At 49.2% G+C, this 17,618-nt stretch overlaps 6 protein-coding genes across 6 annotated transcripts; 3 read left to right on the forward strand and 3 right to left on the reverse strand.

Annotated features, from left to right (window-relative positions):
• Positions 1 to 8: 8 nt before the first annotated feature.
• On the forward strand, positions 9 to 1,565 carry N7466_000297 (uncharacterized protein; the record flags this gene model as incomplete). The annotated part of the gene is made up of 4 exons (XM_057159695.1): positions 9 to 419; positions 486 to 593; positions 686 to 1,124; positions 1,225 to 1,565. The coding sequence occupies 4 exons, from the start codon at positions 9 to 11 to the stop codon at positions 1,563 to 1,565; spliced, it is 1,299 nt and encodes a 432-aa protein (XP_057025943.1).
• A 280-nt stretch (positions 1,566 to 1,845) lies between these two features.
• N7466_000298 (uncharacterized protein) lies at positions 1,846 to 2,199 on the reverse strand (the record flags this gene model as incomplete). The annotated part of the gene is made up of 1 exon (XM_057159696.1): positions 1,846 to 2,199. One exon carries the CDS (start codon positions 2,197 to 2,199, stop codon positions 1,846 to 1,848), a length of 354 nt encoding a protein of 117 aa, XP_057025944.1.
• A 2,055-nt stretch (positions 2,200 to 4,254) lies between these two features.
• N7466_000299 (putative microtubule associated protein (Ase1)) lies at positions 4,255 to 6,752 on the reverse strand (the record flags this gene model as incomplete). Its single annotated transcript, XM_057159697.1, has 4 exons — positions 4,255 to 6,194; positions 6,248 to 6,462; positions 6,530 to 6,582; positions 6,636 to 6,752. 4 exons carry the CDS (start codon positions 6,750 to 6,752, stop codon positions 4,255 to 4,257), a joined length of 2,325 nt encoding a protein of 774 aa, XP_057025945.1.
• Positions 6,753 to 7,289: 537 nt separating this feature from the next.
• Positions 7,290 to 8,353, forward strand: N7466_000300 (COP9 signalosome complex subunit 5; the record flags this gene model as incomplete). The annotated part of the gene is made up of 2 exons (XM_057159698.1): positions 7,290 to 7,314; positions 7,377 to 8,353. 2 exons carry the CDS (start codon positions 7,290 to 7,292, stop codon positions 8,351 to 8,353), a joined length of 1,002 nt encoding a protein of 333 aa, XP_057025946.1.
• A 1,338-nt stretch (positions 8,354 to 9,691) lies between these two features.
• On the forward strand, positions 9,692 to 10,628 carry N7466_000301 (wax synthase family protein; the record flags this gene model as incomplete). The annotated part of the gene is made up of 2 exons (XM_057159699.1): positions 9,692 to 10,104; positions 10,166 to 10,628. The coding sequence occupies 2 exons, from the start codon at positions 9,692 to 9,694 to the stop codon at positions 10,626 to 10,628; spliced, it is 876 nt and encodes a 291-aa protein (XP_057025947.1).
• Positions 10,629 to 12,541: 1,913 nt separating this feature from the next.
• N7466_000302 (putative cell division control protein Cdc25) lies at positions 12,542 to 16,335 on the reverse strand (the record flags this gene model as incomplete). The annotated part of the gene is made up of 2 exons (XM_057159700.1): positions 12,542 to 12,879; positions 12,960 to 16,335. 2 exons carry the CDS (start codon positions 16,333 to 16,335, stop codon positions 12,542 to 12,544), a joined length of 3,714 nt encoding a protein of 1,237 aa, XP_057025948.1.
• Positions 16,336 to 17,618: the final 1,283 nt, after the last annotated feature.

A 17,618-nucleotide genomic window follows, 5' to 3' on the forward strand; every position in this document is an offset into this window, starting at 1 on the left:
ACACCACCATGCTTCGCATCGCCATAATCGGAGGCGGCATAGGAGGCCTCTTCGCCGCTCTATCCATCCACCACCACTGCAGCGCCAAGGAAATCCAAATCGACATCTACGAACAAGCGCCCGAATACGAAGAGATAGGTGCCGGTGTTGGCATCGGGCCAAATGCAGCGACGCTGATCAAGAGACTGGGACTATTGGACGAAGTGTTGAAGATCTCCGGCGATCGTGCAAAGACATGGCTTTCGTTTCGCCGATATGATACCGGTGCTGAAATTCATACGGTCAAGATCCCGGACGAAGGAAGCAATACGATGCAATTGTCGATGCACCGAGCGGAGTTCTTGGAGATTCTCGTGAGGGCTGTGAGAGCGCGGGGCGCTGCTACTTTACACACGCATAAGCGGTGCGTGGAGGTTGAGGTCAGTGGATGCTGAGGCAAGACGCGGCGGAGATGGTATGGGCTAAACTATATCAATGGGATCTAGGACCAAGGCGACGAAGTATCGATCAAATTTGCAGACGGGACGACGACATCGGGACATCTGGTTATCGGCGCAGATGGAATTCACTCGGTTATTCGTGCCCAATACGTGGTGCGTATCATACATGCTTCACACTGATCTTCTTTCAATGCATGCACAGAGTCCCAAGGATTATGACAGCTGATACCCGGTTTCCGAATTAGCAAGACGCGCCCCGGTACGGCGATATGGTGATCTACCGCGGCCTCTGCGACCTGGACAAGATCCGCGATGAATGGACCCTCCCCACCTTCGCAACTGTATTCATGGCGCCGAACAAGCACTTCCTCACCTTCACGATGAGCAACAACACGATCCTCAACGTCTTCGCCTTCGTCTCTACGCCGTGGGAAGAAATCAGCGAAGGAAACGCAAAAGCAACAGCAAAAGCAAAAGAAGGCTGGACGACATCCGGTGCCGAGAACGTAATGCAAGAGGAATTCAAGGACTTTGCACCCATTGTGCAGAGCGTCATTCGCAACTTGACTGCTCAGCCATTAAAGTGGGTACTTTTCGACCGGCAGCCCACGCCGGAATGGATTTTTGCCGGTGGCAAAGTTGCCTTGTTGGGCGATGCGGCTCACGCGATGTGCCCGCACCAAGGTACGTTCCTCCCAACCTAACCTTGGAATGTTGCCGTGGAAGGTTCAAGTTTGCCATTGAGTCATATTTGCGATGTGCTGATACTGCGATATGTACACAGGGGCCGGAGCAGGTCAAGGAATCGAAGATGGGTATATTCTTGGACGGGTGCTGGAGGAGTATTTAGGGGCTTTGGGAACATCGCAGTCGAGGAGTCTGCGGGATTGTTTGGGACTGTATCATTCGATTCGCTTTCCAAGGTCAAAAAAGGTACAGGTTACCTCTCGACAGGCGGGGGATCTGTATGAAATGAAGATCGATGAGCTGGTCGGTCTGAGCTACGAAGATTGTTTACCTGTTGTGAAGGCCAAGTTTGAAAATCGGATGGAGTGGCTTTGGCGTGATGATATTGATGAGATGTACGAAAAGGCTCGAGCTGAGTGGCAAGCTCGTTCTAGTTAGGGTGGTGGTCCAGGCGCAGAGTAATTTTTACTATTGGGTAAAGGTTGGAATAATTTGAAAGGAAGTTCAATGGAGATTCAAAGATTTGAAGTGATAGTCGGTCTCGAGACCATAGTATTATTAACATATATTGGCTTTTTTTCTCCTACTCAGAATTGCTGCGTCGCCAGGAGGCAACAATTGAGTAGAATTTCTTGACTGCATCAAGACTCGCTATTTAACATAAAAATCAAAAAGAAAAAGGAAAAGGAAAACAGATTTCAAAGAGCATCAATCATGCTCAGGCCCAAAGTAGTTCGTGGCCGGCAGCCTTGAACCTGGAAACCATGTAACCAGGCTTGCAGTTGGCCTCCCAGTCCTCATCGAACCCAGAGTCCGGGTTGTAGAGACTTGCCTCGGAGAGCATGGAGACACCACGGGGGACGTCTAGGCCCGGTGATTCGGAGCCACTGCGTTCACGTTCGCCACACGGGCATGTTGAGGTGGTTCTGGATCCGGGTGTGGTGCAGGGGCAAGAGCCCAAGGAGCGATTGCAAGGGATGCACTTGTAGAAAGCGCTAGTGGAGTCATTGGAGGCATTGGCTAAGCGGACGCCGGGGAGGCCGCACTGATCGCACTTCCAGCTTTGTGTCATGATGAGAGAGGATTTGAAGTTTGGAGATTGAAGATTGGAGGTTTGAAGTATGGTTGAAAGTGGAATTAGGATTTGGATTGGATTGGATCGAAGTTCCTGAGTTGAACTTGAGTGAGGTAAAATTGATAGAGTAGGTTGAGAGGCTATGATGCTCTGTGTTTGTCTGAATGATGAATCGGTATTCAAGTCCGGGGAACATGTCAATTTATACCAAATTTGCGGGGGGGCGGCAGATCATTATGACGCTATTGGGGGTCTATGGAATGTTCGGCGAAATCACGTAAAATGGAGCAAAAAGATGCCAAAACATGTAAAATGACTAAGAATTGGCCAAAACATGGCGATCTAGACTTTGGTTGATTTCTATAAACGGAAGGCACGGCTGGATTGGGAAAGTACAGCCCCGCGGCAAACCGAGATTTCTTACATAATCTTCCAGAAATTACCCAATTTATGTAATTATTCACGCAAAAAACCCAGTCAAGTGACTGGGCAGTGGCCACTATTACGTTTTTTCCCCAATTTTCTGATTTTTCATTTTTTCATTTTTTTCTCATTTTTCGCAATTTTCACTTTCTGGCCGTTTCTGGTTCCCTTCTAGCTATTTCTAGTTTCTATTATTCAATCCGTTGCTATTTTCAGAAGAAATGGCGGGAATCGTCTTAGATCGTCATATCTTCGGTGCCCCGTGATGAGGCAGGATTCTCCAATTTGCTGCGGGGACCGAGCATCCCCCGCATTTTCAAGAGACGCTAGTCACAATTTCCAGGTACCATGACCTACATTGAATTTTTCCCTTGAAGTTCGTTTGCGTATATTCGCCTTGATGCTACTACAAGTATACACTGCATGTGTTTATAGTGGTATAGTGAATAAGCCGTTAGTTAGTAGAGACTGACTCATGCTGGCACCACTAACACGACAATCAAAATCTGATTAATGGCATTGTCCGCAAATGTCGTCATGCTGCATCTGATTGAAGGATTTTTATTTCTCAAAAACCGCAGCTACAGTAGGATCTACACTTCCGCAATGCCGAAAGACCATGAAACATTACCCGCAAAATGACCAATATAGTGGATCCCAAACGTGTATATGCCTCATCGCATGATACCTTGTAAGTGGCGACATGTGGACCGTAGAAATGAAGTGGATACAGTGTCCACCCCCCAACATTTGATGTTCGAGGCATTTCTTTCTTCATGGTCATGAGTCATGACCCATAAAAAACTTCCAGGGCCACGGGAGTTGCCGAGGCCGAGGGGCAAATCTCAAGGTCACAACTACATATCAGTACTGACTACATAGTACTCCATACATAACCGCTACTGGTTCATACAACTGGAAGATCGAAAAGCTTACTCGAATAAGGATGTAGTAGTATTATCAACAAGATACACAGAAACTGCACAGCGCTAGAATCAAACACATAAAAAATAAGGTAGAAAGGACGGTACCCAGCAAAAACCCCGAATCCCCCAAGGGGTCAGGAGGGAATAAATGAACCGAAGCACCCAAGCCAAAACCATAAGACAGAGAAGATAAAGTCGAACGCCATACCACACCGGGAGATAGGACAAGAACAAAAAAAAAAGCATTAAACCCCGTTCTGGAGCTGAAGTTGGATGTCGTGCTTCAAAGGCAAGGAACTGGGGGAATAAAAAACAAAATGCCAACCCTGTCAGACCACAAAAAGAAAAGTAGCAACGTATTTGGGGAAGAATCAACAGAAGAAAGGCATAGCATGAACAGTATTGACATGAGCCATGTCAGAATTTTGAACACGAAAAGAAAAAAAGAAAAAAGTGATTCCAAGGCGACGCCGAGGAATCACCGCGTGCGGATAGTACACCAGCCCGGAAGGAATCTGAGAAAAGCTCAATCATAAAGGATCGTCAACGTCCGGGGATCGTGAGAGGCATGAGCCATACAGAGGTCCAGTAAAGGGATCGTCTGTAACAAAGCGATTGCGTAACCACAGCTAATTATCAGAAGCACCGATAAGGGAATTTTGCAATGCGTGCGTGGAAACAAAAAAGCAGATTTCAACGGGGATTAGTAGGTTTCAAAGTCGTCGGCCCACTCGGAGTCACTGCCCGCGACACGGAGAACCTGGCCTGGGTGGGGCCCATCCGGGCTCACACTTCTGATACCCTTGCTCTTCTTGCCCATTAGATCCATGTCGTCATCTGGGGCAAAACGCTTGCCGGGCCCACCGCGCAGCTTGGAGTAGTAGATGTCGCTGGAATCAACATCAGACTCGGATCCATCGTCAAAGGTCTCCCAGTTTTCAGAACCGGAGGTCGCGGTATTGACGGTGGATGAGTTGGAGGCTTGACGAAGAGCCGGGGGAGGTGGGGCCTGTGACAGATACGGGTTCATACGCGGGTATCCTTGTTGAGAAGAACTCAATGACACTGATGACAAAGAGGACTGTGAAGAGTGTGAGAATCCGGTTGAGCGATGATTGGACATGGCAGATGCGCTCATGAAAGATCGCTGGCGATCATCGTAGACGTCCTCTGGGCTAATTGGTCGGACAAAGGCATTGGACATGGCACTGTTGCAGCGTGGTGGCTCCAAAATATGGCTGTGACGCTCCTTTGACTCGACGGTCAATGCACGCATGCGGGGAGGCGCGTTGCGGGGAGGAAGCATCTTGCTGTTGAGGGTGCTAGATGAGTAGGTGCCAGGACCAGTACGACGTTCAGGGGAGTTGTTTCCATGAGGCATGTTGCTCAAGGGAGCTCGTGCTGGAAGCTTGGAAGGAGAGGTAGCTCCAGACCTAGATCCAGAGTACCCGATTGTGTTGTGCTTCACAGCCACAGGACGACTTCCATTGGGAGTCTTGGTAGCGGAGCGAGGGGGAGGAGGACCACGCATGGAGCTTCCAGGTCGCGGTGGTTGCTGCTGCTGGCGGACTGCACTAGCATTGGTTTTGATGGTGGAAGGAGGAGCGGATGGTGTCTTCGAACGAGGCGGGGCCCTTGTGACAGTACGAGTTAAGTTATCAAGGTAACGTTCGCCGTGAACCAGGAAAGGCCGGCCAAACTCGTCCTCCCAATGCTCAAGCTCTTTGCGAAGGTCCGCCTCGAGCTTAGGCAAATCCTTTGTAATGCGCTTTCGCATCTTCTCCTCTCTCAGAAGCTTGCCGGGGTCGCGCTTCTGGCCCGTGGTTCCGCGGGCCATCAAACGAGAAGCATCCTGGCTGGATGACGACAAAGCCTCACGGTCTGCCAGCAGGCCGCGGTGTCTTTCAATCATTTCCAAGGTAGGGGCACGTTGCTCTTTGAGGTGCTCCAGGCGCTGGATCTCGCCCTCGTGAGCCTCCAGCAGAGCATCACTGAACACATCGGAGAAAGCCGGGGTAAAGTCGAGCATCTCCTCTTCTGAGAAAAAGAGGCTATCCCACAGCTCCTGCAAGCGAACTCGTGCATCCTCGACAAATAGATGCATGTTCTGTCTCTTGAGCTCGTTGAGGCGGTGCAGTTCCTCTTCATATTCGTTAATAGTTCGCATGCCACAGCCACGATTGGCGGCCAAGAAAGCCTTGCGGTCTGACTCCTCAACCCCAAAGCGCTCCCACAGTCCTTCAACCGCGGTTCGAAGCTCCTTAATCTTGCGCTCGCGGTTCTTTTTCTCCTCCATCAGCTTATCGCGCCTAGCCTTTAGGCTGGCAAGGTCACCTTCGTGTAGACCAAGCTGCTCGGGAGATTCGCGGTAGTATTTAACGATATTGGCGTCGGTCTGGACTTGGGGAGTTCCAAGTTCGGCCCACATCTTGATGATCTCCTCACAAGTGTTCTGGACAAAAGAGATGCGGCGGTGATATTCTTCGTAGACGCGACTAAATTCGGAGTCCAGGGATGTAACATAATCGGGCGAAAGGTCGAAGGTCGGGGGGATGGTCGAGCCTGGCGCAGTGGGAGGAAGTTCAACGATAAGGAATGAGGCCTCTAGGTGAGAAGAATAGGACTCAAGCGCTTCGACAAGTTCTATCGGAAGTCAGCATATAATAGACTTCGTAGGACAACCGATGTAGACTTACTCTTGACCTGCTCAAAACGCTCGCGATGCAGCTTGGTCAAGCCTTCGCACTTCTCGCGCAGGAATGCGATACACCGGTTGAGCGGGTACGTGATGCGAACGTCGTCGCGATTCAGCTCATACCGTCCATTGGCTTTCTCATCACCAAGAGAAACTTCTATTTGTTGAATTGTCGTAATTAGGCGCTGGGCCTCTTGTGTCATTTGCTCCTTTTCCCTGCAGTCCATGTTAGTGACAGTCACAACGCGAAAATTTGAAAGTGATGGAGATAGTCGCGACTTACTCATCGACAAGCTTAAGATGGTTGTTTAAACTTTCCGACAGTGCATTGAATAACTGTACCCCTGATTAGTTTGCGACCAACCATATGCGACTCGCATGGAACTCACTTCTGCTTCGCGAGTCTCGCGCTCATGAGAAGGGACACCGATGTCATCAAAAATCCCATGCAGCTGTTCCACGATAGTGTTGACCTGAGTGGTCAGGTAGCTTGTGTCGACAGCCATTTCTTGACGAGCCCTGGCGGGTAGCAAGAACAAACTTGAATCAAGGAATGTGGTTTAATTCCAACAGCAGGTCGACGACTGCGACGAGGGGATCAAAACACAGAACCCAACGTGTCCCGACACACGGAACCAAACTTGAAAAAACGAAGGTGGATTTTGAGGTGGGATGCGTCAGATGCGAGACATGAAGAAGTGGGTGGGTGTGTTTATGAGGGGGATGGAGAATTAGCCAGAGGGCTGAGTGATAACAGGTTCATTCAAGGAAAGCCCCATTGTTTGGCGCCGATCGTTGTCTGGGCAACAGATTTGCTTTTCAGCTGGTGTGCGCCGCAGCCCGCCGCTGAATCAGCAGCACCCTTCACACCGCCCCTATATTCTGCCCCTCTCTACCCCACCGCTCTTCTCCATACTAGCACTACATCAACCAAGCTGTTTGATTCCCCTCCAAAGACTTTATCGTCACTTTCCCCTCTCACCCCTCGCCTACGACCCATCAAGGACTTTCCAACTATCTACTCTAATAGTCAATCAGCCAATATGCAGGCTGCACAGCAGTCCTGGGGTTTGTACTCCTTACCCGAGATGACAATAGTATCATCAAACTAACGACAAGGGCAACTCCAGAGCTCGAGAATGCAATCAGTGTATTTGATCCCCAACGTGACACACTCTACCAATACGACGAAGCAACACAAAAAGCATTGAACGAAGAACGGCCGTGGGCCAAGGACCCTTACTATTTCAAATATGTCCGAATCTCCGCAGCAGCACTATTGAAAATGGTCATGCACGCTCGGTCCGGTGGATCCCTCGAAGTGATGGGTCTAATGCAAGGCTACATCCTCCCAGAAACCTTCGTGGTGACAGACGCATTCCGACTTCCCGTCGAGGGCACAGAGACCCGCGTCAACGCGCAGGATGAGGCGAACGAATACATGGTGTCCTACCTTCAGGCATGCCGAGATGCGGGCCGGAAAGATAACGCCGTTGGCTGGTACCACAGTCACCCGGGGTACGGATGCTGGCTCTCGGGCATTGATGTGGCAACACAGCAGACGCAGCAAATGTCGGGGCCGTTTGTGGCTGTCGTTATCGATCCCGACCGCACGATTTCAGCGGGTAAGGTGGAGATCGGATCATTCAGGACTTTCCCGCTGGACTTTACGCCTGCCAAGGAACCGCATGAGGATGATGAGTTTCAGACTATTCCTGTTGGCAAGGCGGAGGATTTTGGAACTCATGCGAATCGGTACTATTCGCTTGAGACGACACATTTCAAGAGTTCGCTTGATTCAGATATTCTCTCGTTGCTTTGGAATAAGTATTGGGTTTCTACATTGAGTCAAAGCCCATTGTTTGCTTCTCGGGACTTCGGTAGTAAGCAGATGATGGATCTCGGTGATAAAGCGCGCAAGGTTTCGAAGCAAATTGAGCATTCTGGCTCGCGTCCTGGTGGGTCTACGCTTCAGGATCAGCAGCTTGATAAGGTTGTACGAGGCGGCCAAAGGGTCGTATCAGAAGAAGTCAAGGGTCTCATGGCATCTGAGGTTAAGATGAAGCTCTTCCAGAATATTGGAGAGCAGCCGACCCAAGCATCCTAAGTCCCATGACGGGTAGACGGTGCCTCCGTTAAATACTTCTCGCTACGACTGTCACGCTTTCTTTCATATTTGCATTCAGCTACAGATTTGGACTGGTGTCTTTGGCGCTGGGTGGGTCAATTTTCATACTTTTGGGTGTTGAGCGTCTTCTAGTAAATCAACGAACTATGCCAGGCATTAGTATCTAGGTCAAGCACCTGGCCAGCTAGTGTGTATTCAATTAAGTTCCATGTACTTGTACTACTCTGAAGTAATTTCTGGAAGAAACCTGGGGGTAACGAAACTAATACAAAATGCACAAGGTCTCTCATTTTTTACACCTGAAATTGGCCTGGGATTCTCGAACGTCCTAGCATACGAAGTTGTTCTAGCTTCTGGGGAGATAGTTACGGCTACACCCTCGTCCCATTCCGATCTTTGGCGGGCTCTGAAGAGCGGCTCGAATAATTGCTGTGTCGTCACGCGCTCTATACTACGCTTCTTTCCATCCACTGATATATGGTTTGGGTTCACGCATGCTCCAGGCTCTCGGTCAAAAAAAGCACTGCACTGCTTGCTGTCCACGAGGGTTCAAAACGTGCGGATCCCAATATCAGTGGTGCAGATGTAGATCTACACGCCGCAGGAGCCATTACCTGCTTTACCTATGTTCAAGCCATAGAAATCTGGGTTGTTACAGCCTATCACATCTCTAAACCCCATCAGATCCTTACCCGAAAGCTTAACAGACGGCGCGTCCCGGTGCGGGGCCTTTCGGATACCAACATTAATACTCGCCTCAAGGTTAGGGAATCGAGTTTCAGCTGTTACAATACAACATTTGAATACCATTTTGGCCCCAAAATAGTTCAATGTTGGGGCTGAAATGGTATTTTACAGTATCCTTTTGCTTTCCCTGCGCTTCTCGAGAGATAGCTCAGTTGCTTGACTCTCATTTCAGTCTATACATATCTCCAAAATTTCACACTCGTTATGAATATGTTTCCCAATCCCTTACTGTCCGCAGCTGTTCAAACGGCTTTGGTGGTGGGCGCTCTCGGGTACACGTCGGCCCAATCCCCGCTAAGAAAAGGTATCCTCGGGTTGGTAGCCTTTTGCAGTTGGGATTGCCTCAACTCTTCGTTGGGGGTTTGTGTGAGACTTCCATGAACCAGTCTCGTGGCAGGGTACTCTGGTCTATTGTTATTTCATTATATCGATGTCGGTCTCCTGAGCGGATGGGAGTTCAACTCCACACGCACTGCCATATCCTCTGTCAATGCACCCGGGAAAGCGCCATTGAAACAAAAAGATACCTGGTGGAATCGCTTGTCGTTTGGAGTTTGGGCTTCATCTAATATGCGGTGCCTTGGAACTGCCGACCAGGTGAAAAATGTGCCTCGATTCTCTAATGACGATCCCGACAATGTCCCATCCCGAGCTGCCTTCCTTCGTCGCACTGCTCGAATCGCGCTTTTGAGTTACATCGGTCTTGATTTTCTCGGCTCTATGAATGATCCGAAAGTTGGAAATCGCTTCTTGGTTCCTTCTCGCGTGCCAGTTTTCAGCCGACTAGGTGAATTCACGCTGGAAGAGGCTGTGATTAGATCTTTCAGTACCTTTGCGATGGGTTTAGGACTTGTCTGCAGTCAGGGCGGTATACATAGCATTTTTGGCTTCATCAGTGTCCTGACTGGGATGAGTGAGCCGTCTGAGTGGCCTCCATTCTACGGGTCTCCATCCGATGCGTATAGCCTCCGACGTCTCTGGAAGTAAATCGCTCGGTTCCAATTGAGAGTGTATGTAACAGCTAACTAAAAGCACATGCTCTAGTCGCACGTGGCACCAGTGCAACGCACATAAACTCCGTCGCATATCCTCTTACATTGTACAAAATATCCTTCGACTCGATTCAGAGGGCCCGGTAGCCTCTTACCCGCATATCGTGTTTGTCTTTCTGATTTCTGCTTTGATGCATTATCTGATCGATCTCTCGATCGGCCTTTCACTATCGATCTCGGGCGCTGTTCCATTCTTCTGCGCTCAAGCTTTAGGAGTCTTGATTGAAGATCTGGTCCGCTATACATGTCGCTCTGTTGGCAATGTCTCGCCTGATCAGCCGATCACAAAAGGCCAGAAAATTCTTGGACATATCTGGGTGGGTGCTTTCCTGGTTTGGTCATTGCCGGCTTATGTTTATCCAATGCTGCATCGAGGAAACTTGGGACTCAATGACTCTGTTATCCCGGTCAGCATTATCGGAATTTTGAAGAACCTATTCATAAGTGCCCAGTAAGCCGCATACAGGTGGCATTTGCTGCGACAATAGCAAGATTGCAAATGCTTATCCTCCTTCAAATGTCAAATTAGCTACAAATTTGTAAAAGATGGATTTGACAGGCCCTGGGATATGCTGTTATTGATCTTTGTCTTCGTCTCGAATATATTGATCCTCTTCGCAATGAGATCAAGCAAGCGAGGCTTGCTGGAGATCAGCTCGGTCCAAACTATGATCAAATGTCTTTACTCAATGGTAAATGTTCAAAGGGTTTCAAACACCCCTGGTGTCCGTAAGTAGAGGACTTTGGTTGTACGGCGGCATCTAGCGACTACTCGGGTGACAATACATGTTGCACCCACTCACGAGCAGAAATCTTTACCAGCTATGAAGCTCCCCTGAGCCTGGGCTTACATGAGGCTCAGTGGATCAGTGGGGAGCCGTGCTCAGTTCTACTCAGTGAGGAAAAGCGGCGAGAATGTGACTAATCCGGAAAGGGCAACCAAAAATCGCCAGAAATCCAGTAGGTAAAGTTGGAAATCACACAGGAAATCCCTCTGTTGTCTCTAATATACTGCGCATCTCCTATACAACCAATGGCACTACCAGGTAACAGCTTCATGGTAGAGCCACTTGAAAGTTTAATGACAAATACGTGCTCTGCAGGGGTTAGTCGTGCATGTGATCTATCAGTCGTGGATCTATCCTAGTAAGCCGTGGGAATTTGAGGAAATCCCGACCAAGTTTAAAAGCCACCTGTATAGTCAGTATCCCGTCCCTTTACATCACGAAATCCAGGCTTCTCAACTATTCAAAGTTAGGTAGCGGTCTGAGACCAGCTCGGGCGCTTATATTGACATCGGGTACTGAGTATATTTGAAAAGTAGTTATTCAACCAATAAATACACAGAATTGAGCCAAGAGCCATGAGCCATACAATAGGCTCTTGCTCGTAAGAAAAATTGGACTTGCCAAAAAGCTCTCAATTGACAAGAGCTTGGGTCAAAAGGGTCGTGACACATCATTATAGAAGACGGCATCAAGGCATTATCCTTTCCAAAGGTCTCGGTTTCACATCATCCCACCTCAACCCCACGATAACGGAAAGGGAATGTAAGAGAAGGTGTTAACAAGAAGGCCAAAATATACACACCATATGGCCAATATGTGCGACAATGAAGTACATGTAAATGAAGATTTTGAAAAAAACCTTCCTTTACAATACTGTAAAGTGCAAAAAGAAACAACCGGTGAAATCCCCCCAAAAATTCTATGCCAAACAAAGAGGTATATAGATCGAAGAAGAAGAAAATCGAAAGCGAAAGCACATGGTTCGGGCAAGCGGCAAGATGCATGCGAGGTTGATGTTTGCGGCGATCGGATCATTGATATTCGTCATAGACCGGGTTATTACCCCACAAGGTCGTGGGGTATATCGAAAGAGATTCGTCCCAGTGTCGGTGAACTAGGCTTGCATACCTATGCAGGAGCTTGTGCAGCGGCTAGGTCCATGGTCGCATGATTCGGACATGTCCGAAAACGTACTTGCTAGCCCCTGTTAATCGCCCAATAGTGAAACACTTGCCCTGCGGGAGTCGACGACGATCGGGTATCGCGTTGATTTGATTGGAGCGCTGTTGAAAGTGGCGAAAATTGGGGCATATGTAGCCCTCGATTGGCCACGGCCACCTGCAGGTGTAGCTTGACAGGGGTCACCGCCACAACTACAGGAAACCTGACTCAGATAGCAATCTACGAGTTAAAGTCAAAAGCGGTTAGTTTCGACGCTCAAAACAGGTTTGAAATGCCACTCTCGTCACCGGAAAAATGAACCGGAAATTTGAGATCAAATTTGGGTATCGCCGAAAAGTGCCAAACACCACATCCCAGGGGGAAAGAGGAAATAAAAAAGCAAATAAATTGAAACATGATTATCGCAACAAGGCGACGGTACTTGCAAAAAGCATGGTGTTGGACTTATTGCTAGAAGAATCAGCATACCTTGCAATCTTCTCGTCTTCACGCTCACGAGGCTCGATTTCAAGACTCCGGTCGTACATGTCGTGAACATCACCGGCGGCTTGTAGATTACTGAGAATATAATCCTGTAGTTCGGGAACTGGCGAGAGGAGATAAGGCACATTCTGATATTGCTGAATGTCCCGAATAACTTCAGCAGTCTTGGCCCGTTTGTTGAAGTTGATCAGTTCTGATGGTGTCAGAGAAGGAATACCATCTTCAATAAATGTCAAATCCGTCAAGTATACACCTAGAACAGTGTAAGTTACAGTTTCGGATATATAGAAAGGGAATAATACACCAGATAGTGTATCAAGGTGTATACCATACCGAAGAAAGGGATACAGGGAGGGTTAGCGAGATGTAAGGATTCACGATACTCGCCAAAGTTCTTTGTACTGGCCATCAATCGACGCATCTGCTCCAAAATCGCAGAAGTGCGGCCGCTGACTTGGCCCCATGTGCGGCCCAGCCGATGAATAGGGGCAGTTCCAAGAGCGGAGATGATAGATGTAAGGGTAGAGTAGTTGTTGAGTGAGCGACATTTATCAGCGACATTGACGAAATGTTTAATGACGACCACGCGCTTCTTGACATCGCCTTGTGTCAAGATCATTTCGGCAACCCAGTTTGTCAGCTGGTTAGAGTGAAGAATCAAAGCCTTGACATTGGAAGCTGGCTCTGGCTCATCCGGGCCGACCTTCTTCTGCCAGGTCTTATTCAAGCACTCTGTAGGCCGGATCTTGGAGTAAAGGCGAGACTCAATGATAGTCAACTGTCGAGCAAATTCGGTAGGGTCGATATCGAGGAACTTGAGCTTCTTCATGTTCTTCGGGATGATGGATGCTGGGGCGGCAACATTCTGAGTTGGGACGAGACGCTTCACAGTTGTGTCCTGACCGCGAAGTCGCTGTTCAATAACAGCAAGAAGAGTGGGGCAACCCGGAGTCTTTGTTGTGGCTATAGAGTCCTTGGTGAACGCATGGACACGTCGCAAGAGATCCATGTTCACTTCATCGTTGGGCTCCATCCAGAAGTTGTCAAACCAACTTTTAAGGATATTCACGACTCTGAATCTGATCGGCTTTTGTTTGCGATCACCCCACATTTGCATGTCATCAGCATTCAAGCCAAATGGAGGCTGAATGTTAAATCGTTGTACAATCAGTTCGAAAAGTTCAGAGGCTGTGGTAAAGGAGCGGTAGGTGAGGAGGAAGGTGTTATTGAAGGAAGCATCAAGCTTATCATGGCGTGTGAGGTGCTCAACCAAGCCGGACAATGTTCCACATTTGAGAATGGGAGAATCTCCCTTGGTATCGTAAAACACTTCGCCTTCATGATCCATTTTCAAGAACCACGGTGTCTCTTCGGGTTCTCTTACGGGCTCCCGCTGAACCGGTTCACGTGTGACAGTGGTAGGTGGTGCTTGTCCAAAGAATCTCTGAGCCTTGTCCATATTGCGTCGCACCTTTCCAGGTTCCTTGCCGGGGGTGTATGACGATGGGATACCGATAGACTCCGAAGAGATATTGGCTTTAGATTCGCTGCGACTGTGGGTGGTCTTGTTAAGCGACTCATCTTCTTCCTCCAGGCGACTATCGACTCGGGTAACGGACGATTGATCATCTGGAATCTGTTCAAGAAGCAAAGATAATGAAAACCCAATCTGAGACACATAGTTTTCCACTTGCTTGGCCACACTCCGTACAGCAGTCATTCGGTCGTCAAGAGAGTCACCTCGAAGCTCGGCCCACTCATCAGGCAGAGGGGAAGAAACTGCTTGACAACTCAAGATGAAGTCACCAATGCCATCATAAACCCGTTGCTTCTGCAAGCTGAAATCCACAAGTTGGGGATTCTGAAAGCTGGTGCCAAGGGGAACGAGATTGATCGACTCGACAGTTGCAATCCAGGGACGGAACTGCTCCACGACCTTGATTGCAGCCGCGGAAACAGCATCTGCGAGTTCTGTATGTTCAGTGACAGTGACGATCTTTTGGCTCAACATTAACCGCTCCTCCAGTCGACGAATGCAACCCACAAACGATCTCCTAAGGACATCAATGTGATCCAAAAGAGCAGAATCCAGGGACACCGAAGGCTCGTTTCGATAATCACTATTTTCCGGAACAAGGAACGATGTGGGTCCGGCTGCATTCAAAGAAACTCCATTGTTTCGCCAACTGCCACCGCAAGAGCTACCACTGACGAAGCCAGGAAGAATTCTGGGAATGTTGTCTCCGCACTGCTGGCGGGCAACATCAACATAGCCGTACACTCCTTGCATGACACCATCGGCCTCTTGGAGGCACTTGTTGACTGAATCGGAGCCAGGCCAGTCGGCAGCGGCAATATGCGATGAAAGAACCAACTTCGAGAATTTCGACATCATGTCACGGAAGTAAGGATAAAGAGCCTTATTAGTGGAAATGATGGAGGGGTTTCCCGAATGGTTATCAGTGGTATCCGAACCAGCGGCTAAAAGCATGCGCAGATGATCAGAGATGTCCTCGGCCTTTCTTACATACTCTGACCGTTCACCGGAAAGAAGAGTCTGGCGATAAGCCTCAACGGCAAACCGCATGTTATCCACCAGCGTGGGCCAGGCCACGGGCGGGATGAAGCCATCATCTACAAAGTGCAAAGGTGTGTTGGAGGAAATGGAAGGTCGCGAGATAATTTCGGCCACGGAGGTGTTGGTGCTGGTGCCTCCAGCGCTGCTGAATGATGGCTGGGGACTCCTTTTCATCGGTGGAATTTTGAAATCCTTTGGCCCGGGTGGATATAATGAATCCATGGAAGTGGCAGGTGAGACCCCGTCCACCAAAGACTGACGACGACGAGACATGGAGTCATGCGAAGTCAGCATCAGCGACTCCCCTTCAGCCTCCGAAGCGGAGCCGTCATACTCATCCTCGTCTCTCTCGAATCCACGCGCCATCAGCTCAGGGGGCGGCCGGGTCTGATCAGGGACGAAAAAGTTGGTTCGATCTCGAGGGCCATTTTCATTCGCAGCGGTGGGGTTTTCAAAGGGCAGCTCCATGGTCGAGTATCCCGTGAGAGTATTGAAGTAGAAGAGGCGGCCATCTGGTGTGGCCTGCGGGATCCAAAATGCGGCCTCCTCTTGCTCCTGTTGCCCCGGAACACCCTCGATCGGTAGAATCATGGGTTCTGAGTCGCGTGGGTTGCCCTCCGAGTCCAGCTCGTCATCCTCGTCGTTTCCATTATCATATTCTTCCTCGGGTCCTGATTCGGCGCTCATGTCCTCCTCTTCATTTCCATGTAACATGTGCTCCCCAAAATCTTCCGCCTCTGTGATGATGGTACAGTAGTTACTTGGGAACCAACCACGAACATTATCAATGACACCATCCCACCATCCAGTGTCCAGCTGGTTGAGTACCTGAATGATGTCGCCGCGGCGAAAGCTCAAACTTGTGTGGTCATCGGCATCGTAATCGTACATGGCCCGCACGAACAGTGCCGGCGGCTCGGGACTGACCGCATATCCGGTGGCCATTTTCAGGGGGGATTGAGGCAAACGGTCGGAGTGCTGCGAGATGCTGGTGCCCCGGCCGCGGTGTCGGGAGGCAGCTGTGGGGGTGGTGACCTGTTCGTCGGTGTACTCGAAAGCGGTCGCAAAGGCCCCGGCTTTGGAAACCAGCGCAGAGTCCACGGCTAGGTCCACTGCGCGGTATTCGTACATAAGGAAGTCTCAACTGGGGAAAGTCGAAGCCGTCAGACCCGGTCAGGACCGTACTTTTGGCTTATATGTCTTCTCTCACTGTCTCACAGTTCCGGGAGGCTCATGGCTGAAATTGGTGTGCTTGTTGGGAGGGGGCGGGTGGGTAATTTTTGCAGCCCACTTTCCGGGGTTAGGGAGAAGATGACTGTGTTTCGAGGGCTCACGGATGACGGTACAACCACAATAATAACCACCAGCACTCTAGATCGGATTCAAGACATGAAGGGGGGAAGTGTCAGGAGGCTCGTAATTATGACTGAGAGAGTGGGAGAATCAAGGAGTGGAGGCGGGACGGATAAGGCGTCTACTCCGTTGAGAGCAACATTTGCAGTCAAGTCTCTCTCTCTTCATCCGTACGAGAGTACTACGATGTTGGTATCTTGCCGCGGTGTATTATTGGTATCGTTACCGTTTGGCAAAGAGTCCGGAATACGGCAAAACCTTGAATTTCTGTAATAAAACCCCCTGTAACCTTCAAGTCTCGCTCTCGCTTTCTCAATATGCATTCTATGCAATCTGACATCTATACATCTTGGTTTCTATTTACTTCTTATGGCTTATCCAAAATCATTCCAGGGTTCTTTTCTATCCTGAATTCTCTGGGGAACTTGTTATCTTGTCTCATGGGTATCACAGCAACAGTCCGCTTACCAGCGTCTGAGCACCCGGCTCCATAACACTCCATCGACCCGACAGCCTTTGGATCTACCGTGGCACGTTCACGCGCTATGGTCTCAAGCAAGCCCTAAGGGGGGGGAACAAATCCACTATTGTATTGTTTTGATTACTCCATTACTATCTGGCCCCTCAAATCGCCAACCGCGTCTCTAAAAACAACCTGGTAGGACATGATTATTATCTTAACGGTGTGACAGCCTCTTTGCCCCGTTACCGTCACATCCACGCGACTGATGAGGGGCAAATGGGTCAGGAAGAGGCAACGAAAAAAAAAAAAAAAAAAAAAAAGGCAAAACAAAATAAAATAAAATAAACTAGAGGTGCAAGATGCAGGATAAAAATAAATCTGCAATAAAACCCGGTATCCATCTCTCTTCGTCATGCCATTTTTGCCCTATGACAACTCCCAGAGAGACAGGAGATCCAGACCAAAGCGTGTTACGCCGGCTTTCGTTTCGTGAAAAGTGCGCCCATGTGGATCGGCCGCGGCTCGCGCTGATTTGACACCTTGGTGGGTTTTCCAGTGAACTCTGAGCTTCATCTTCCATTGATCCAATCGGAATTCC

This window comes from Penicillium verhagenii (assembly GCF_028828195.1).
Source record: "Penicillium verhagenii strain IBT 33310 chromosome Unknown utg000002l_segment0_segment0, whole genome shotgun sequence".
NCBI classification, from domain to species: Eukaryota; Fungi; Ascomycota; class Eurotiomycetes; order Eurotiales; family Aspergillaceae; genus Penicillium; species Penicillium verhagenii.